The 22747-nt window shown below is 42.9% G+C and overlaps 1 protein-coding gene across 2 annotated transcripts; it reads right to left on the bottom strand.

Moving 5' to 3' along the window:
• Nucleotides 1-897: 897 nt before the first annotated feature.
• Nucleotides 898-22578, bottom strand: LOC146629379 (SEC14-like protein 2). 2 transcript variants are annotated; one of them, XM_085360049.1, is made up of 12 exons: nt 22497-22578; nt 21815-21890; nt 7569-7612; nt 6627-6689; nt 6292-6480; nt 6117-6212; nt 5976-6036; nt 5809-5892; nt 4842-4948; nt 4609-4748; nt 4286-4455; nt 898-3234 (listed from the first exon to the last, which is right to left on the bottom strand). In XM_085360049.1, the coding sequence occupies exons 1-12, from the start codon at nt 22548-22550 to the stop codon at nt 3104-3106; spliced, it is 1215 nt and encodes a 404-aa protein (XP_085216175.1). In that variant the 5' UTR covers nt 22551-22578; the 3' UTR covers nt 898-3103. The 2 variants fall into 2 exon arrangements, with proteins under 2 accessions (XP_085216175.1, XP_085216176.1); XM_085360050.1 differs by lacking the exon at nt 6627-6689.
• Between the last annotated feature and the right edge of the window lie 169 nt (nt 22579-22747).

Here is a 22747-nt window from a genome sequence, read left to right as displayed (position 1 = left end):
TTACATAAGCTGTCTGTATCAGTTCAGTTAAGATGTGGAAAAGCCTAATAATTTCCGAGGTTGACTATTACATTACTGCATCACTGCATTGTCACGGATTTTTTTCCCAGTGCAGTGTTTATTAGCCATCTTTATTTATTATTAGATCCTAATATTCGCTAATTAGCTGTTATGTAATAAGCCAATAACGTTAAAAGTCCTTTCCTGTAGCGTCACCCAGTGGCCACACCACTTATCAAAACTGTACTTAGGTCTGAGGTAAAATTATTTCTGAGGGGCCGAGCGTGCCAAAATTAATACAAATACAATGGTTATCATATCGTCTTGTCTCCGTGCCATTTTGTCTATTTTGTCTCTTTATGTGAGTCTTTTTGTGTTTATTTGTTGTTATTTTGTATTGCCGATGCCTGGGTCCAGGGAACAACCCTAACTGAACACATTACGAAGCATTCTGACCGATTTCCTCTTTTAAAGCGATGTGCACAGACACAGACATTTTTCTTTAGTCACAGCATGCGAATTTTAAAACGAAATGAACGTTTGTTCCTTTCACATGGTTTGATTTCATGGTGATGTCTATGGCTTCTAGACTTCAGGCAGTCACTGACGCTTCAGAAAATGAGAGACTATGTAAAAAAATGTATGTAATTCCCCAACAGTGTCTAATCTAAAGTATTTGTTAAACAAACAGAATTAAAGCTGAAAGTTTGCAGTCACATACTGATTATTATGTGTTTCTGTAATACCACACTTGCATGTGCTTGAACATAAGGGATACTGTATTAAAAAACAGTACAAAAGGTTTGTATTTATGAATAAAAATTTATTTATTAAAATTCCACAATGACAGAGTTTCCAATGATTAAGAAATAAACCAGCATCATTTTACATCATGACGTCATGCTTCTTTAGATTGTGGATCAATTATAATTATGTACATCTTTAATTTCAAGAGATTATAGTGCAGCAATCAGTAATTTTAAAGGCCATTATTATCCAGTTTGAGCAGAGTGGAGGTACACTTATCAAACAAAACTTCAGAATTTGATTTGATAAATAGCCCCAGAAAGTAATTTGACTGTTTTGCCTCTGTGCATGTTTGTACCAGAAAAACTATTTGTACTTGTGGACTTTATATGCAATTGGCACATAAACTAAGCCTACCCATTACGTTCTGGTGTTATTTTTCTTTTCTTTTTTTACTCTTAGGCTGTTAAACACAACTGAGTCTATAGGTGAAAAATTAACACTATCTTTTAAATATAAATTTAAAGAAATAGTCAGTTACAATCCATTATTCTCACATGTCTAAAAGATAGAATTGTGATATTGCTAAGTTGGTTAATTTACACAGTCTACATTTATGACACCTTTCTTTCAAATAGGCTAAACTTTTTTTTAAATGTAGTAGCTCTGTTCCAATCTTACCCACCAAAGTGCCTAAAATGCACACTTGTAATACTGTATTACTTTACAGTGTGTTTTCTCTAACACGGAAGTTTGTATTACTTAACCTCTTAAACCATATTTCCACTGGTTAATCCTGGCGTGTTTTGTATCATGAAGGTAGTTAGCTTCTTATGAGGGTATATTGCCATGGTAAATTGTACTGTTGTTGAGCAGGATATGTTCCAAATTCCAGCTCTAAGCATTCATTTGAATTCAATTTTTATATTTATTCTTTACATGCTCTCAAACAGCTAATAACAATCCAGGCAGCAGAATAAAACCTAAAACTCTCTTTTAAAAAATAATGAAATGTACAAGCTGATAACCAGCTAATAACCAGGTTAGTGGATGAATCCAGATTACAAAAAGACACCCTGGATATGTTCAACTCTCTTCATAGAACAGGCCCAGATTACAAAAACAAAACATGTCAATATTAAGACAGAGAAACTATGTACAAGATGCAAAACTACCACAAGGAGCTGAACACATCTACACAGACAGGATGACTATAAAGAGACAAATATGGCAACAAAAACATGATGTTGTGGGCCTTTTAAAACTTAAGGGCTTTTTTTTCTTGTATCCATCCCAAACTGACGCACTTATACAAAGCACTTATATTATACTATATTTCACAAAGCACGTATATATGAACATCTTACTAATATATTACCATATTAATTACAAAAATTACTAGAACACAGTAAATCTTTACAAATGTGGTCCTTCAGTATTAAATGATGAGCTTGTACAGTTAATTGTGGTTCTGGTTTGAAATGCTGTATAAAGTAAACATTTCTTTTTGTTACTGTTGTTCTGAATGGTTCTTCTTTGCAGTGGAAAACAATGGCTACATTACACCGTGGGCAAACCAACCCTGTTATTTCTCTCAATTTGTTTAATATTTCCCTTAATAATACTGTATGTACCACTCAATACTAGCTAAAGCTACCACTAAAAGATGCTGAAGTAAACCTTCAGAAGTCTGTGGAAAGCTCTCCAATTAAAGTAACTCATCTGTTACATTAACTACAAGCCAAACACACCTAACAGTGTTTAATTATAATGTGTACAGTGTCCTAAATGTATGTGTAAATACATGTTCAGAAATGATCTCATGATTTAGCGTTTGATTGAGAAATATATATTGATTGATGATTTAGATATTTTGTTTAACTTCCCTCACAAGCTTAACTCACAGACTACATATAGATGAATTACATGAAGTTTGTGATCAAAATGGGGCTGAACCCCCCCCCCCCAGCGATAATTCCCTTGAGAGGGGGTAGATGCCAAAAATAGAGCTCAAAATGAATCAGATGTATACAAAAACATCTTTTTTGCTGATTCAAAGTGACCAGTAGAATCAGCTATCATGGGTTGTTTAGCAATTAGTCAGGTAAACTTCAAGTTTTAATCAGTGAAAAGTTCTATAAAGATAAAGAAAGCTGCAGATTCAGCTGTGACTCCCAAATTCAGCCTGGTTTTAAGTCACTTCGTAATAAAATTACAACAAATGTATGCATGTGTGTATCATGAATTCATACATACTGAACGCAGTGGAAGAAGTGGAGGTAATTTAGCCCCGATGGGATGACATAGCTAACTAGTAACAAAGATCAGAACTGTGTCCTCTCAGCTGTGGGTGTCCTCACTGTAGCCTTCCATCACCACTGCTGCGTGGATATTGCATCAGAACATCTGCCGGTGGAATAACTTCAACCTTGTATCTCACTTTCTTGGACTGAAGGATGCTGTAGCTGTTATCAAAACACAGCACATCTGCACAAAGCAAAGGATACAGTCACTAACAGCTAAGAAAAGCTATCATCCTGTAAACGCATAAAATACTTTATTGATCCCACAAGGGAAATCACCGCGTTACAGCTACACTTCTAAATCACTCTATAAATGTGACAGGTTGTGTTTTAATAAGAATTTTGTTGATTCTGAATATGTGAACACCCTATAGCATCCAAAGAAGAGCTAGCCTTTTGCTACATTCTCTGTCCAGATGATCCCTCACTGCTTTCACATAAAGGTCATACTGGATTAGCGAGAGCCTTCACTGTATTATGACTGTAAGACACTCACTGTTGTACCTCTGTCCTGATATCAATGACAATTTAAACCAAAATTTCACATCTGGAGTCATCACTACATAACATTTATTGGCACTTGATTTTCAGTCCAGTTTTTATGTAATTTGGTATACCTCAACTTCTCATCTGCTGTAGGTAATTTTTTTAGGTCTGCCACATTTTCTTTTGTCCTCCACTTGACAGTTTCCTCACATTTTCTAAGGACCCACTGCATACAATGTTGAGATATGCCAAGTTTTTGGCCAATAGCTCTTTGGGAATCACCTTGTTAGTGCAAAAGTACTATTGTATGCCTATTAAACTGTTATCTTTGGTGGTTTGAAAGGCAGTCTGACATTTAGCTAAGGAAAAGGGAATAAATTATGTGCTTTGTGTTTTTACAACAGGCTGCTAGTAACGAGGTACGTAAAGTTACAATTTAAAATTGAATTTAAGTTATCCGTTATGTCCATTGAGTTAGGAGCCTTGAATATGCTTAAATGATTCACATGTCAATTGTTAAAGTGCCTCAACAAACAAACAAAAAGGATTCCTATATAAACGGTCTTTGAATAGAGTTTGAAAGATCTTTAGAAAGCTGGAGGACTGTTGCTCAAGTCCACTTAAAGAAAAAATAACAAGAAAGTCTGGCGCATTGGAAGCAAAATGAAATGAGCAATTTTCATTGTTACAGACTAATTTTGCAGACATTACTGCAAAAGTACCTGTACACACAGCTGTGAGTTACTTACAGACTCCGGGCTCAGGACAGGTGAGGCAGCTATCTTCAGGGACCAAGTGTGCATTGTAGCGCTCGCTGGGTAGAACTTGCTGCATGTCAGCTATCTTCTGTTGGCTGCCCTCTTTAGTCCTCTTGTACACTCCAAACCCAATATCTGCTCCATCACTGGCAAACTGCCACCTGACAAGCAATAATGAATTCATCATGAGTGGCAGCTTTAGTATTTTTTTTAAATTTAATTTAATTTTAAAGTCTATATCACTAAATCACCACAAACACACACTACAAGTCAGTGATTCATTGTTCTCAGAACACAGAATAAACCTGCTGTACCTCAGGAGGCTGCTGGCTGCAGGAACATCAAACTCCAGCTGGATGACAGAGCCACGGCTGATGGTCACACTTTTGTTATACTGAACCTTCACTGAATCCTGCACATAGTAGGACTTGGGAACTGTACCACCAAAATTGATCTGCAACCACAATACACAAAAACACGCATCACTTTAGTCTCCAATTTTAGAGGAACAGCATTGTATTTAATCAGTCTTTCCCTCTGTTCTCACCATGGTTCTGCAGTGGGGGTCTCCATCTGGGTCAGTCAGAGTTCCTCCATACACCACTGGAAGCTGATCTGGGTCAATATGTTCACGTAGCACTTCTTGCCAGTTACCTGTAAACACAATATTGTAATTTAAAACTTTTTAGTTTAATAAGACTGCTTTGTTTCATGACCTTAGTTCCTTTATAGGTTGACATTCGTGTAGATGAAAAGAGTAAAATTATAAACTCTAAATAGTAAATATAAGAAAGACTGCATATTGACCATAGGGGTCAGGTGCAATGTGTGCCAGGTAGCACAGAAGCCCTGGTGGATCGATCCCCAGCTACCAAAATTGGGACATGGGATGTCAACTCTCTGGCGGGGAAGGAGCCCACCAGAGATTCGTCCCAGCTCATCCTCATGAGATATAGTTGGGCTCACCTCAACGCACGGCTTGGGCTCTAGAACCAGTCTCCTGGAGCCGGGATGGACTCTGTGTTAGTCTAGAGTTGCCCTGGGTGAGAGGCATAATTGGGAGGAATGGCCTCCTGGATCTGAACCCAAGCTGTGTTTTATTGTTGGATTTCTGTGCAAACCACAGTTTCTCCAAAACAAAAACCATGTTTTAGCATAAGTTAAAACATGGTACCAGGAAGCTCTAGGCAGTAGGTCGATGATCGATTTCATAATTGTATCACCAGACCTGTGGTCATTCAGTCCTTATAGAAACATTGCAAGAGCTTGGTCCGCATAGCCAGCGATAAGTTCATGATGATCTCCGCCAGGGCTGCCCTTTGTCATCCATTCTGTTTGTAATTTTTATGGACAGAATTTCTAGACGTAGCCAAGTAATGGAAGGCTTTCACATGGGTGGTCTCAGAATCCCGTTTCTGCTTTTTGCAAGTACTTTGTTACTTCAGCATGCTAATGTTAGCATCAAGATCAAGTAAAGACTCAGAAAACACTGGGATAAAGAAAAGTTGTCTTACTTCCTAAAACAATGATCTTGCGCCGTGTTTCCTCACACAGAAAGTGTTTGATCAGGTTGTAGGCCACAGGAAACATTTTGGGCGCTGCAGCAAAAGATACAAATTATCAACCAAAATTCTGAAACAGAACGTGGAAATCAAATATGCAGACAAATGGTCTTATGTACCTTTGATGAGAAACACCCTCTTCAAGCCTTCAGGATAGTTGTCTTCAAACATGGTGAGGATCTACATGGCCGAAAGCAGTAATGACACATAGATGTTTCGTGTGTATGAGTGGGTGATTGTTACAAAAGCTGATAACAAACCTCTCCATAGGTCTCAATAGCAGGTTTCCAAATGTGCTTCAATCCAAGTCCTTCACAGTCATAGATTAGAGTGATGGATTCAATGTACTTCCCCAACTGAGAGAGAGACACAGTAACATTAGAAGAGACGAGCAGAGAGGAGTGGAAAGGGAAGAACAGAGAACTCCTGGCTGACCTTTTCAGACTGTTTTTGACATTCCTGCCGTAGCATCTCTGTGTTTTGGATCTTAGTCTTCAGGAAGTCCTGTTTGGTGGCTGACATCAGCAGACCTTTAGGATCTAGAGGGCCAATCACATCGTACCAGACTGGACTTCCCTCACGGTCATAGCCACACATCCCTCCAGATACATACTTCTCAATCACCTGAGAGATGGATTCATAAAGAAAAAAATGTGACCTTCAAAAACTAAAGAGTCTGAAAGACTGCTCATTTAACAACAGTCCCCTTCATCCTCAGTTCAGACTACTTTTTCACAAATATTAGCTAAAAAGAAAATGCAGTAGGTTACCTCTGGAGGTTTCCAGTCAGATAGGATGGTGTCTACTTTCACCTGTTCCCTAAACACCACATGCTGCAGAGGTCGAAGACAACAAGGCTGGGTAAGTTAAAGACTAAAGCTTACAAAAACCAGGCAAACACAGAGTAATGTGTTTCCCCACAAATGCTCCAGCTGTCAAAGACACTCTATAGCTATTATTCTAGAAATGATTTCATGTTTTGAAATGGAAGAAGCTTTTTTCATGCTTTACTTTATTTTCTGTTTCATATACACAGTATATACTGTTACAATGGTTGGCTGCTTATATTAAATATGTCTAGAATTTCAGACAAAGAGTCCATTAAGTAACCTCTGTGAGCCCAATGCTCTGCCCTCAGACTGTTCTAAACATTCTGCTTTCACTAAGTTTTTCCACTCTTGGATTTGTTTGATGTCAGTGAGAGCAGATATCACTAATATGATCATCTCAACTACACAGTTCTGGTGGTGTATTTCATAAGCCCAACTCACCTGTGCCTTTATCACTTTATCACTCAGCCAATCACAATGAGGATTATTTTAAACTGTGAATTCTGAAAAGATATATAGCTGGAAATATGTGCACTAGGTTCCCTAAAACTATAGGCATAAAGTCTGATCCATTAATTCCATGAATTTACTTTACTATACATTGTCCTATATTACTTTGTCCTTGAACATGAAAAGAGTCACTAACTAAATTCCCTAGAAAGAGGGCCACAAATCAAACACTGGATTAATCTTTAACATTGCACTGTGTTATATAAACTCGTCATTTTATGTAATATCTAAAAGGTAAATACAGTTTTAATGGATTTAATACATTTAGTACAGAGATTTGAAAAGCAGCACCAGGTAGAAATACGTGTTGGGTGTTAGTTGGGTACTTGAAGAGCAAACAGGCTCTCACCGTCTGAACAACACAGAGCTTACCTTCCTGATCATGCTTTCAGCTTTGTGAACATTGAAGCTACGGGCTGGAAAAAAGAAAAGAAAAAAATCCCACATTAGACACATACAATCAAACTGACAACGCCACTTCTGTAACACTGAAATGCCAGGTTACTGTGAGACACTATGAGAAGACACCATCTTCTGGGAAAATAAAATACCTATTTTAACTAAGAACAAAGAAAATACATTTCTTCCTTTATAGTTTTTTTTTTTTTTTTTAATTTGGTTTGTGGTTGCCAGTTTATTACTTTTTAAATGGAAAACTATAGGACACCTGAAAAGAAATCTTTCTTCACCCTCCCCTTTTTTCTCAAACATCTCAACAAATCACCACCAAAAGATAAAGAAAAAAATGTTTTCAAAAAGAATCCTTAAAAAGTTAGCCATGATACTATCCAAGCAATATTAAACATTTTAATACAAATAATTAGCCCTTTAAGTAGATTGATCATGATTGCATACAGAAGAGGAAAGTAAACTTAAAAGACCATCAACAATATCTGATGATCATAAAACAGAAACCTTATGATACTTTTTTTTTTTTTACTCAAGCAAAGAGACTGGCCAAGGTTAACACAAATATTGAACTGCAGACACAGAGACCCCGTTTATCTGAGTCCCTCTGAACTATGGACCTTTAAACAGCTGAGTGAACAGACAGGGCCCTGCATTATTGATCAGAGCATAAATCACCTAAGTCACTGATTCAAAATGCCGTAACAGTATCTCCAACCAAGAAAACACTGTTTCTGAGCATTTGTGCTCTCTGTTCAGAAAGATCTGAAATAGTCAGAGCTGACTTTTGCTAGAAAAGTGTCTTCTTTCAAACATTTTACCCTATTATTAGCTTCAACAGGGAAATTAATTGGTGTTGTGTGTCTTTTAGTTAGTTTCTTTGTCAGATTATTTTAAAAATTATAATAAAAAAGGTAACAATGTGACTTTTGGACGCAATCCTAATCAACAAATTCACCAAAGATTTATTTACCATTTTTGGAATACATATCAAATTGAAATAAGCAAAATTGTGAGACATTTTCTTGAGGTTGTCAAGAACATATCACAGGCTTTCAGATCCAGATGTTCTCCTGGATTCAGGGAATCAATTCATGCGTGGTGTGGAGTGAGGGAATTTAGACCTTGATGGTAATATGCAGTGTCAGACTGCGGTTGTTGTAGAACTGGGCCCTATTTCAGGAAGCCGGTTTAGTGCAAACTCTGAGTAAGTATACCCTGAGTTAACGAAAACTGGGTTTTCGGTTTCACAAAGCGAGTTTAGATTAATTCTGAGTGATTCACTATGACGACACACTCTGTGAAGCTAACCTGCCCCCTAGCAGGTTTACTTCAACTAACCCTGACTTTCTCCGCCTCTTTGTCGGAAACCTGACTGTAGGAAGTGTCAGACATGGCGTGCTCCTTCCTTGAAGAGCCAGTAGATGTTGAAGCCCAAATTCTCCGCAGAGCTCTCCGCTGGGAGAGAGTGATTAGAGCGCGTTTGGACATTTTATCATTTCCTGATGATTTTCTGTGTGAACGTTACCGTTTTTCAGCACAATCTACAATTCATTTGAATGTATCATCTCTCATGTATCGCCGCATTTTTACAGAGACTTTATATTGACAAGTTTCCCCCTCCTTCATCAATGTTGTTTTCATGCCTTTTCATCTCTAACGCCTTTCAATGCAATTGCATTCAAAGACTAGTAATTATTGTAGATTGCTGTCATTTCCGCAGGTTATTCCTCGCTTGTGTACTGCAAAGCACAACTTATCTGTGCAATTCCCATCTAATGACTTGTATTCCAAAGCACACTTTGAAGATCTAGGGACAGACGCACAGTGCAGTGCAGCCATAAATGTGAGATCGCACGTATATGTATTTCAGGTTGTTACACAAAATAATTTCTTCATGGACTCGATATAAAGAAGGGGCGCTAAAAAGGTCACAAGAGTTCTACACTTCCATAAACTCACGAGATTGACCAAATCTCAATAACTACATATATTCGGTATTCAATGCCAGCAAGTAAATGTTACATATTATCACAAAAAAACAAGAAAAAAAAAAAAAAAAAAACAATTCATTTGAATAACATCCTCAGGCCTAATATTGCTCATGTGACACATCGCGGACATTCTCTCAGTTCTGTACATATTATTTGTATTGCACTTCGGTTTTTTGCAAACGGGAGCTTTCTGTATAATATTGGTGACGCTGAGCACGTTTCCAAGGCTACCGTCTGTCGGGCAGTCAGGAATGTTACAGTTGCACTGAAACGTCTCCTGTACTCATTTGTGGTGTTCCCCGGTCATAGACCCACAAGATTTATCAAAGAGGGATTCCACAAAATTGCAGGTATCAGGATGAACGAAACTTAATTCATGATGTGGTGATACTTGAACTACTACTTAAATTTTACATTTATTCTCACGGTTCCCAGGCGTGATTGGCTGTATAGATGGCACTCACATTCCAATCATTGCTCCTTCAGTAAATGAAGGAGACTATGTGAACAGGAAGTCTTTCCACAGCATTAATGTACAGGTACATAGTTCCCTGTAGCATTTCAAACTAACAAATTATTTCATTATAGTAATGGATGCTAATTTGTGTTCTCTGCACTGTGAAGATCATATGTGATGCTGCCAACATTATCACAAATGTGGAAGCCAACTGCTCAGCCTCTGTGAGTGGTGGTGGTGGAGGACCCCCAGCTGTTTTTCGGGCCTCCGCTTTTTTTCTGTTGGCTATAACGGGTCGCATATGAGCATACAGAGTAAGCAAATATGTACTTGTAATGTGCTCAGATAATTTCAATAAGTGCTTACAGAAAGAAAATTAATGTAGCCTCTAACTACAATTGATTTACATCGGACAAACAGACCAAGCACTATGGCTCATAATACAATTACACCTTACCTGTTTGGACTATATTTTTATATTTCATTTTTACTTGCTGCCAGGAACGTTTGGGGCCTGTTGGGTTGCACCTGCGCTCACATCACATCACAAAATCAAATGTATAAAATACAAAATAAAATATAATAAAATAACGTGTTAAATGGGTGGAAATCCCTAGATCAATGTTTAAATTAACACTCACGCATTGACTCTGTCGGCTTTGTTTTGCCATGCATGCTCCCTTTCTTTTGCAGCTGAGGCTGTGTTACTTTTTTTCTGCAAAATTTGCATGTTATCAGCATATGCTGCCATCAGAATTTCGGCCTCAAGCGCTGTAAAATACATTGACCGCGCCTTCTTTCCCTCCGTCTCCATGGTGACTCGCTTAATCTGTGCTCCACTGATCAGGGCTTTATGTATCCTCGTGCGCGCGCTTAACTTGGGGTTAAAGCAACTCCGCATTGATTGAACTAATTGTTATCAGCCTTTCTGAAACCGAATATTCCGAGTTGGACAGTTCGGGGTTACTCAACCCTGAGTATCGTTTTTCACTCTGAGTTTTCTAAACCCATCCATCCTCATCCGCTTTGTCCGGGGCCGGGTCGCGGGGGCAGCAGCCTAAGCAAAGAGGCCCAGACCTCCCTCTCCCCAGCCACCTCCTCCAGCTTATCCGGGGGAATACCAAGGCGTTCCCAGGCCAGCCGAGAGATATAATTTCTCCAGCGTGTCCTGGGTCTGCCCCGGGGCCGCCTCCCGGTGGGACATGCCTGGAACACCTCACCCAGGAGGCGCCCAGGGGGCATCCTTGTCAGATGCCCGAACCACCTCAGCTGGCTCCTTTCGATGTGGAGCAGCAGCTGCTCTACTCTGAGCCCCTCCCGGATGGCCGAACTTCTCACCCTATCTCTAAGGGAGAGGCCAGCCACCCTTCGGAGGAAGCTCATTTCTGCCGCTTGTATCCGCGATCTCGTTCTTTCGGTCACTACCCACAGCTCGTGGCCATAGGTGAGGGTAGGGACGTAGACCGACCGGTAAATTGAGAGCTTCGCTTTTACACTCAGCTCCCTCTTCACCACGACGGACCGGTGCAGCGTCCGCATTGGTGCAGCGTCCGCATTACTGCAGCTGCAGCCCCAATCCGTCTGTCGATCTCCGGCTCCCTTCTCCCATCACTCGCGAACAAGACCCCGAGATACTTGAACTCCTCCACTTGGGGCAGGAACTCATCCCCGACCCGGAGTGGGCACTCCACCCTTTTCCGGCTGAGAACCATGGCCTCAGATTTGGAGGTGCTGATCCTCATTCCCGCTGCTTCACACTCGGCTGCGAACCGTTCCAGTGCGAGCTGGAGGCCCTCACCCGATGAAGCCAACAGAACCACATCATCTGCAAAAATCAGAGATGAGATTCTGAGGCCACCAAAGCGAAAGCCCTCCGCCACTTGGCTGCGCCTAGAAATCCTGTCCATAAAAATTATGAACAGAACCGGTGACAAAGGGCAGCCCTGGCGGAGCCCATCACCCACCGGGAACGAGTCCGACTTATTGCCGGCAATGCGAACCAAGCTCTTGCAACGGTTGTATAGGGATCGAATGGCCCGTAGCAATGGGCCAGACACCCCATATTCCCACAACACCTCCCACAGGACACCCCGAGGGACACGGTCGAATGCCTTCTCCAAGTCCACAAAACACATGTAGACTGGTTGGGCAAACTCCCATGCACCCTCAAGTATCCTGGAGAGGATAAAGAGCTGGTCCAGTGTTCCGCGACCAGGACGGAAACCGCATTGTTCCTCCTGTATCCGAGGTTCGACTAACGGACGAACTCTCCTTTCCAGCACCCTGGCATAGACTTTCCCAGGGAGGCTGAGGAGTGTGATCCCCCTGTAGTTGGAACACACCCTCCGGTCCCCTTTCTTAAAGATGGGGACCACCACCCCGGTCTGCCAGTCCACGGGTACTGCCCCTGATCTCCACGCAACATTGCAGAGGCGTGTCAACCAGGACAGCCCTACAACGTCCAGAGCCTTCAGGAATTCGGGGCGGACCTCATCAACACCAGGGGCTCTGCCACCAAGGAGTTGTTTAACTGCCTCAGTGACCTCGCCCCCGGAAATTGGCGGGTCATTCCCCTCATCCCCAGACTCTGCTTCCTCCTCGGAAGACGTGTCAGTGGGATTAAGGAGGTCCTCGAAGTATTCCTTCCACCGCCTGACAATTTTCTCAGTCGACGTCAGCAGCGCTCCGCCAGCACTATACACAGTGCAGGTAGAGCACCGCTTTCCCCTCCTGAGACGTCTGACGGTTTGCCAGAATCTCTTCGAGGCAGTCCGAAAGTCTTTTTCCATGGCCTCTCCGAACTCCTCCCACACCCGAGTTTTTGCTTCAGCCACTGCCCGAGCCGCATTCCGCTTGGCCTGTCGATACCTGTCGGCTGCCTCCGGAGTCCCACAGGCTAACCAAGCCCGATAGGACTCCTTCTTCAGCCTAGTGGCTCCCTTCACCTCTGGTGTCCACCATTTGGTTCAGGGATTACCACCACGGCAGGCACCAACCACCTTGCGGCCGCAGCTCAATGCAGCAGCTTCGGCAATGGAGACGCTGAACATGGTCCATTCGGACTCAATGTCCCCAGTCTCCCTCGGAATGCTGTTGAAGCTCTGCCGGAGGTGTGCGTTGAAGATCTTGCGGACTGGGGCCTCTGCTAGACGTTCCCAGCACACCCTCACTACGCGTTTAGGTGCACCAGGTCTGTCCAGCGTCTTCCCCCGCCACCTGATCCAACTCACCACCAGGTGGTGATCAGTTGACAGCTCAGCCCCTCTCTTTACCCGAGTGTCCAGAACATATGGTTTTCTAAACCGGCTTCCTGAAATAGGGCCCTGTTCTGGTTTCTGTTGAAGCATCGTCCAGCACCCATGTACACATGTACAATGGGTGCTGTAGTTGGTGAAAGGTGAAAACACCAAACGAGCATTCTAATCTGTGTCTAACTTTCTAAACCAGATCACCCAGACTGTAATCTGTTCTTCACTCGAACCATACCTTAAACTAATCAGTCAAACTCTAATGTATAGTCTGATGTGTTCTTTCACATGGTAGCATCAAGGAGTGAATGCACTGACCAGCTGACATGATACTTTTACTGCAGTTTACAATTTGACAAAACTAAAGCTAGTGTCCATCCATCCATCCATTCGCTTCCGCTTATCCTTTTCAGGGTCGCGGGGGGCGCTGGAGCCTATCCCAGCTGTCATAGGGGGAGAGGCGGGGTACACCCTGGACAGGTCGCCAGTCTGTCGCAGGGCCAACACACAGGGACAGACAACCATTTGCACTCACATTCATTCGAACATTCACACCTAGTGACAATTTGGATTATCCAATTAACCTATTCCCACAAGCTGCATGTCTTTGGACGGTGGGAGGAAGCCGGAGTACCCGGAGGGAACCCACGCAAACACGGGGAGAACATGCAAACTCCACACAGAAAGACCCCGGCCTGATGGTGGAATTGAACTCAGGACCTTCTTGCTGTGCGGCAACAGTGCTAACCACCGTGCCACCGTGCTGCCTAAAGCTAGTGTCAAGTTTCAAAATGATTAGAAACTATGTCAGATTCTCGCAGGGACTGCCCTCAAAGCTCTACCTATTTCATGATACTTCATAAAGATTTAGAACTCAGTTTGACTTTTGTGTTGTTAAATACAGGAAGACAAAAAATATCAGTCTTTTTAAAAATCACCAGGACAACTTAATTAAATTGTAGCTCAGCTGAAACAGCAGCAGTCAGTGCTTTGAAGCTTACTCTTGATCAAGCTTGGAGACCAAGACCAAGTCTGGTTTTGCACAGCAGAAAACAAACATTTACACTGAGAATGGCATTGACTCCATGTTCATTCTCTTTAAACTGTCAGACAAAACTGATAGGTAAGAAATCAATGATTAACTGAAAGACGACTAAGGCTTTCATAAATAACCTGATTAAAAACAAACAAACAAAGGGTATTGTTGTTACTACACCGCAATTTAGTAGAGAGTGTTATGCCATATATGCCACTTTATATCTCACATAAAAATAGTATATCACAACTTTTTTGGAAGGTAAGCTTATCTAACTAAATGCTAAAACATTACATAAGACAACAGGTCACATGTAAAGATGGCAGCCAGTAGGTCATTAGCCTAGCGGAAAGAGAGGCAACAGATGGCATGACTGAGTTCACAGGGGTTTTTTTCAAGGGGGGGGGGGGGCTGTTTCCCTGAATGCATCATAATGCATCATCCTGCTCTGGTTCAAGTATAAAATATATGGTTAACTTTTTGAAGCAGACACAGAACAGATGCAAGTAGTCAAAAGCAGGACAGTTAATTACTGATTTCTTGTCTTTACATCATCAAATACCAACTAAAGCACAGGAGAAAAGCACAGGAGAAAACTGAGCAGCAGAGAACTCAGGCTGAGATTTTTCACTGTCAGCATCTTGGTGTTTAAACTCAGTCATGATTAAAGTTGAGTGGATCTTACTGAGAAACAGAGGGACACTGCAAGCCCAATGGTCAGTTTCACTGTGCTTTATCCTCCCTTTGAACTAAAAGTAAACATCATGATGTGTTCAGTAAGCCACTGAAACCACAAACTGTTTACTGAGGTCACAGATCACAAGAGTTGATGAGTCAATAGCTTAGACTTTTTTGAGTCTGACTCAGTAATGGCTCACTGCTGGCCATTAGAAAGAGTCCAGGTTTATCCATGCCCATATTTTATATACATCATGTAGCCTGTCTGTGCTAAGAAGCTGGAGGAGACATGTTCTATCGGAAAGTCTTTTCAAGTTTGAGCATCATGTTTCAGTTAAAGAGTGCAACAGTGAGCAGTGAGTCTTTTCCAGCTTTTATCAGTACAAGAAATTTAAAATGCAGTTCTGTTAAAAACACAAGTGTCTTCGGGACAACATGTTTCATGTCTGTTTTTCTGGGCAGTTTTTCCCTCTTGAGCTGCATGGAATGGAGGGTAAACAAAAGAGTGACATTTGTAGCTACAGCATGTAAATGCACTTCATTTTAATACATGTTTTCCATCAGATTACAGGAAATAAAAAACATTTCAGTCTTTGATACAAACTGAACCCATGCTTCAAATATGTAGGTTAAAAAGGTTTTTTGTTTTTTGTCTGTCTTATTTTGCTTTTTTGGGTAGTTTATACCCATTGGGAGTATGTGAGCAGGTTTAAATATCTTTTATTACACGTGCCATGCAGTTAATCCCGATTTAACTACAAATCAGACAATATGCTACATCTATCAGCTGTTTAATCTAAACATTAGTAGGCAAAAGAACATGTAAGCTTTCTTTTTTATTCCCCAAAAATGAAACATCTGAGCACTTGTTCAACAACAAATGAATTCCCTCTGTAAACTCCCCCTCTCTGTGCTTTATCACTGAAGTAAATGCTTAATAATTAATTAATTTAGTATTTATAAGTATACAAACGTTTACATTCATTCTGCAGTGCTTCTTGGTGTTTGGGTACCAGGAGCTACAGGCTGTTTAACACATGGAACAAGTTACTCATCAACAGAAACTAATGTCACATGCAAACCACAGAATAATATGTCAGATTAGAAGTTTTCAGAGTGAATGCAGAGTGAATGAGGTCAAATTTCAGGTTGATTTTTACATCAATCTGAAATTTAGATTCAAAATGTAGAAACAGAAAATGTGAAAATTAACAGTTTGGGTCATATTTATTTCAGTCAATCAACTGCAATGTACAAAAAAATCTAAAATGATTATATGTGCCATATGTGAAAACTGCACATATGGCACATTTTCATTGACTATTCATGCAAATAAATACATTCAGAATTTATCCTGATACATTTCTATGATAGAAGGGTCCTCTTTTGTTTGAGCCAACACTAACCATGATTCAGTAATATTAATTTGACAGGTTATTCGATAAACTGGCTTTCCAAAGAATGGAAAGTCAGTTAATGCAGCCAGAAAAGGTTGTTTTTTGTTTGTTTTTTTAAAAAACAACAACAATGTTTTCTGATGTATATCAGCTCTTCCTGCAGCTGCTCTGCTTGTATGGAAAGAATAGATGGGGATAAAAATCATCACCATTCATTAAACCTTAATAACTGGAAACACAAGTTAGCATAATAAAACTGAAGTTACTTCTAATTTCTGATTTATTACACTTTACATAATCAGTTGCGATAATTGAATTTACTCGAGTACTGTATGAGGTAGGTATATTTCCACATTTAAATTATGTTTACTTCATTTACTCCACTTCCTTTATATAAAATCTTTAATTATTTTTTGTATGTTAGTAAAGCCCCTAGGGATCCCAGGGGCTATGTTGTCTGGGGGCTTTTGCCCCCTGGTAGGGTCTCCCATGGCAAATTGGCCCTGGGTGAGGGACCAGACAAAGAGCGATTCATAAGACCCTTATGAAAAGGACACCGAGGGAACAGTTTACCCTGCCCGGGATAGGGTCACCGGGGCCTCGCCCTGGAGCCAGGCCCGGGGAGGGTGCCCGAGGGCGAGCGTCTGGTGGCCGGGCCTTAGTCCATGGGGCCCGGCCGGGCACAGCCCGAAGAGGAGACATGGGCCCATCCTCCCGCAGGCCCACCACCCGCAGGAGGCGCCATAGGGGTCGGGTGCATTGTGTGCCGGGTGGCGGCCAGGAGCGGAGGCCCTGGCGGACTGACCCCCGGCTGCCAAGACTGGCAATAGGGACATGGAATGTCACCTCTCTGGTGGGGAAGGAGCCTGAGTTAGTGCGTGAGGTTGAGAGGTACCGGCTAGATATAGTCGGGCTCACCTCTACACATGGCTTGGGCTCTGGAACCAGTCTCCTGGAGAGGGGCTGGACTCTGTCTCTGTCTGGAGTTGCCCCTGGTGAGAGGCGGCGGGCTGGGGTGGGTATCCTAATATCCCCTCGGCTTGCTGCCAGTACGTTGGGGTTTTTCCCGGTGGACGAGAGGGTTTGTTCCCTGCGCCTTAGGGTCGGGGAACGGGTCCTGACTGTCATCTGCGCTTATGCGCCGAGTGGCAGTTCAGAGTACCCAGCCTTCTTAGAGTCCCTGGGGGGGGGGGGGGGGGGGTGCTGGAGGGTGCTCCACCTGGAGACTCTGTTGTCCTGCTGGGAGACTTCAATGCTCACGTGGGTAACGACAGCAAGACCTGGAGGGGCGTGATTGGGAGGAACGGCCTCCCTGATCTGAACCCGAGCGGTGCTCTGTTATTGGACTTCTGTGCTAATCACAGTTTGGCCATAACGAACACCCTGTTCGAACATAGGAATGTCCATAAGTGCACGTGGCACCAGGACGCTCTAGGCCGTAGGTCGATGATCGATTTTGTAATCGTATCAGCAGATCTGCGACCATATGTTCTGGACACTCGGGTAAAGAGAGGGGCTGAGCTGTCAACTGATCACCACCTGGTGGTGAGTTGGATCAGGTGGCGGGGGAAGACGCTGGACAGACCTGGTGCACCTAAACGCGTAGTGAGGGTGTGCTGGGAACGTCTAGCAGAGGCCCCAGTCCGCAAGATCTTCAACGCACACCTCCGGCAGAGCTTCAACAGCATTCCGAGGGAGGCTGGGGACATTGAGTCCGAATGGACCATGTTCAGCGTCTCCATTGCCGAAGCTGCTGCATTGAGCTGCGGCCGCAAGGTGGTTGGTGCCTGCCGTGGTGGTAATCCCCGAACCAAATGGTGGACACCAGAGGTGAAGGGAGCCACTAGGCTGAAGAAGGAGTCCTATCGGGCTTGGTTAGCCTGTGGGACTCCGGAGGCAGCCGACAGGTATCGACAGGCCAAGCGGAATGCGGCTCGGACAGTGGCTGAAGCAAAAACTCGGGTGTGGGAGGAGTTCGGAGAGGCCATGGAAAAAGACTTTCGGACTGCCTCGAAGAGATTCTGGCAAACCGTCAGACGTCTCAGGAGGGGAAAGCGGTGCTCTACCTGCACTGTGTATAGTGCTGGCGGAGCGCTGCTGGCGGAGCGCTGCTGACGTCGACTGAGAAAATTGTCAGGCGGTGGAAGGAATACTTCGAGGACCTCCTTAATCCCACTGACACGTCTTCCGAGGAGGAAGCAGAGTCTGGGGATGAGGGGAATGACCCGCCAATTTCCGGGGGCGAGGTCACTGAGGCAGTTAAACAACTCCTTGGTGGCAGAGCCCCTGGTGTTGATGAGGTCTGCCCCGAGTTCCTGAAGGCTCTGGACGTTGTAGGGCTGTCCTGGTTGACACGCCTCTGCAATGTTGCGTGGAGATCAGGGGCAGTACCTGTGGACTGGCAGACCGGGGTGGTGGTCCCCATCTTTAAGAAAGGGGACCGGAGGGTGTGTTCCAACTACAGGGGGATCACACTCCTCAGCCTCCCTGGGAAAGTCTATGCCAGGGTGCTGGAAAGGAGAGTTCATCCGTTAGTCGAACCTCGGATACAGGAGGAACAATGCGGTTTTCGTCCTGGTCGCGGAACACTGGACCAGCTCTTTATCCTCTCCAGGATACTTGAGGGTGCATGGGAGTTTGCCCAACCAGTCTACATGTGTTTTGTGGACTTGGAGAAGGCATTCGACCGTGTCCCTCGGGGTGTCCTGTGGGAGGTGTTGCGGGAATATGGGGTGTCTGGCCCATTGCTACGGGCCATTCGATCCCTATACAACCGTTGCAAGAGCTTGGTTCGCATTGCCGGCAATAAGTCGGACTCGTTCCCGGTGGGTGATGGGCCGCCCCAGGGCTGCCCTTTGTCTCCGGTTCTGTTGTGGCGGAGGGCTTTCGCTTTGGTGGCCTCATCTCTGATTTTTGCAGATGATGTGGTTCTGTTGGCTTCATCGGGTGAGGGCCTCCAGCTCGCACTGGAACGGTTCGCAGCCGAGTGTGAAGCAGCGGGAATGAGGATCAGCACCTCCAAATCTGAGGCCATGGTTCTCAGCCGGAAAAGGGTGGAGTGCCCACTCCGGGTCGGGGATGAGTTCCTGCCCCAAGTGGAGGAGTTCAAGTATCTCGGGGTCTTGTTCGCGAGTGATGGGAGAAGGGAGCCGGAGATCGACAGACGGATTGGGGCTGCAGCTGCAGTAATGCGGACGCTGCACCGGTCCGTCGTGGTGAAGAGGGAGCTGAGTGTAAAAGCGAAGCTCTCAATTTACCGGTCGATCTACGTCCCTACCCTCACCTATGGCCACGAGCTATGGGTAGTGACCGAAAGAACGAGATCGCAGATACAAGCGGCAGAAATGAGCTTCCTCCGAAGGGTGGCTGGCCTCTCCCTTAGAGATAGGGTGAGAAGTTCGGCCATTCGGGAGGGGCTCAGAGTAGAGCAGCTGCTGCTCCACATCGAAAGGAGCCAGCTGAGGTGGTTCGGGCATCTGACAAGGATGCCCCCTGGGCGCCTCCTGGGTGAGGTGTTCCAGGCATGTCCCACCGGGAGGAGGCCCCGGGGCAGACCCAGGACACGCTGGAGAGATTATATCTCTCGGCTGGCCTGGGAACGCCTTGGTATTCCCCCAGATAAGCTGGAGGAGGTGGCTGGGGAGAGGGAGGTCTGGGCCTCTTTGCTTAGGCTGCTGCCCCCGCGACCCGGCCCCGGACAAAGCGGATGAAGATGGATGGATGGATGGATGGATGGTAAACTTCCTTCCAAGTATAAGCCCATGTGAAAATACTATGTTTCTTTATCTCCAGTCAGGTTTGATTTCTTTTTAGGTCTCACTGGACCCTTAAACACAGCATCAGATAGAAGCAATTCCAATGCTATTCAGAGAAAGGGAGGCCTTCTCCCTCATTCTAAGCTCACATGTTTAATGCATTACTCAATGACTTTTATTTCACTGGCAGTGGAAATTAACAAGAAGACTGATTTAAAACCACCTTATTAAAAGTCTGGAGTCCTTATACCAGGCACTTCAGATTCAGATCGTTTAGTAAAATGACACAATAAACTTACTACGTAAAAGGTTTTGCCCCTCTTGTGTTAGAGGCATGAAATTTAATATAATGCAGTATTCCCTCCCCCCCAAAAAAGAAAAGAAAAACTCAAATTTGTAGGCAATAATAGATAATCAACATGAACGCATAGGTTATATTTATGAGATCAGTCCCTTGAAAGAAGTATTCTGCCGATACTGAACCCTCCATCTCTGGTATGGCTACACTCTTGCACTGAAACTGGATTTAGTTTCATGTTCGGAACAGGTTTGTTTGTTTATTCCTACTCAACTGCTTTAAATATCAGAGTTTACCAGAGACTGAAGGTAGCCTCAGGCATTATAAGGCTGCCAGTATACTTGTAGAGTATAATGGCAGCCATGAAAAGTTCGTGGTATACCACAAGCTTTCATTCTGTGCAAAAATATCCCCTGTTACTGAAATCTTCTAATTTATAGCATTATTAGTTGTTTAGCCTCTATATGAGGGTCTTTAACAGCTTTTATGCCTGTTAGCTGCCACAAGTACTGATACAGGAAATCTTTAATATGTCACCCAATAGTCCTTACAATACAACATGTCTGGGTAGCAGAGAATCATCTTTTCGCTCACTGTTACAGCAGAGAACAGATGCAAACACAATGCTCTGGCCTCTGTTACGCTGGGCCATCTGATATGTGCTGTTTATATTCATTAAGCCGTTTGAAATCAGATTTTTCCTTTGTTGATTTTTGAAACATTTTACTTTGTTATTTAATAAATAATTTCATATTTGCATCCGACTTCATCCTTATTTTATTTGAGTCAATTTACTTTGGTTTACGTTTCGTTTTTAACTTTTATTGACCCTCATACCTTTCCACTTATTTTGTTATATGTTTGTTGTGTTTCACTCAACGTTAAGTATCTTATCTTTCTTATCTTAAGATAGTTACAGCTTCTCAACACACCTGAACAGTGAGAATGCACACTTCATATCAGGGTTGGAGTCTGATAAGTAATTGGATTGACAAAGTCATTCTTGTAGTAGGGCAGAAGAATAAATTAACAGTAAGTGGCAATATTTAAGCACTTTCATTGAAATATTTTGTAAATACACAGAACACTAACATATATGAAATATGTGTCAAAGTAAAACCGATTTATTAAACATATGGCAGCCTCTTTAAAAGAGAGACTGGCATACATTTAGTGTACTGAATCGAAGATCTCTCCTTTCCACGTGATTTTTTGTTGTTAATTGTCACTCATCTTTTCCAGCTGGTTCTGTTTTTTTTACATTCGTCTTTAGTCACTCTAGACTTGGGTGATTGTTGCTATAAACAGGTGGTTTCAGTGTGTATTGTACATAAATGCAAGTCTCACCTCTGAGCCAGCGCAGGAGGTAGTGATCATGCTGCGCAGGCAAGCTTGGAAGGATGTCCTGAATCCTCTCCCGAAACTGGAAGTGAGAGAACCAGAGAGAAGACAAAGTTATTTTATTATTTAAGGAACAGTTTTACATTTGCAAAATTAGACTTGGTCGCTTTATTGCAAAGTAAGAGAGGTTTGATACCACTCTCATGTCTGTACATAACAGTGTGCAATCACAGGCAATCAAATATATGTTGGTCATACAAATATATGAAACTACAACCAGGAGATACCTAACTTATAATAAAGACTGTTAATGGCCCAAAAAGTACTAACTTGGCCTCATCAGTTCAAGCTACAAAATGATTTTTTAATTTATTTGTAGTTTCAATTTATTCAAAAAGAGAATAGTTAAACTTTCCTCTAGGCTTAACCCACCACCCTAAATTTATGTTACAAGACAAGACATTAACATAAAGTGGTGTGTTTCGTTGTGTGGAAAAAAAAAAGATACACCCCAGTAAACTCACAGCATAATATCAACCAATTTTGATGAGACCAAAGACCAGTGTCAATGAGTTACTGCATATGACACTACCTCAAGCCCACAGATACAACAATTTGATAGATAAGAACAATTAAACCATTCAACTGAACATATATATCTGCATAACGTTAATTGTAAATGTCTTACCTCGGCTAAAATCTCAGCCTGCTTTGGGCTCAGGTCTCCTATTCGTCCACTCATCTCTGTGACCTTGTGTGTTTAATGGAAGCAGCCTATGTGAATGAACAGCACTTGGGGGAAATTGAGATAGAATAGTAAAAAAGCCACACCCCCTCACACACACACCGACCCATCCCTACACAGAGATCTGCCCACACACCAAACACTCACACAAATAGGTGGACTTTCATCTTTTAGCTTAAAGATCTGTTTATATT

Source organism: Diplotaxodon limnothrissa, linkage group LG7, assembly GCF_057381915.1.
Source record: "Diplotaxodon limnothrissa isolate DT_005_m linkage group LG7, D_limnothrissa_male_GT1.1, whole genome shotgun sequence".
NCBI lineage: Eukaryota > Metazoa > Chordata > Actinopteri > Cichliformes > Cichlidae > Diplotaxodon > Diplotaxodon limnothrissa.
This window is presented reverse-complemented; position numbering and strand designations above follow the sequence as displayed.

Excerpts from the sequence above, each read along its gene's own strand:
- LOC146629379 (XM_085360049.1), bottom strand. The coding sequence starts at position 22,550 with ATGAGTGGACGAATAGGAGACCTGAGCCCAAAGCAGGCTGAGATTTTA. Across the intron at positions 4,949-5,808 it reads CAAGATCATTGTTTTAGGAA|GTAACTGGCAAGAAGTGCTA; the intron begins GTAAGACAACTT and ends TTGTGTTTACAG. Across the intron at positions 4,749-4,841 it reads ACCCCCACTGCAGAACCATG|ATCAATTTTGGTGGTACAGT; the intron begins GTGAGAACAGAG and ends TTGTGGTTGCAG.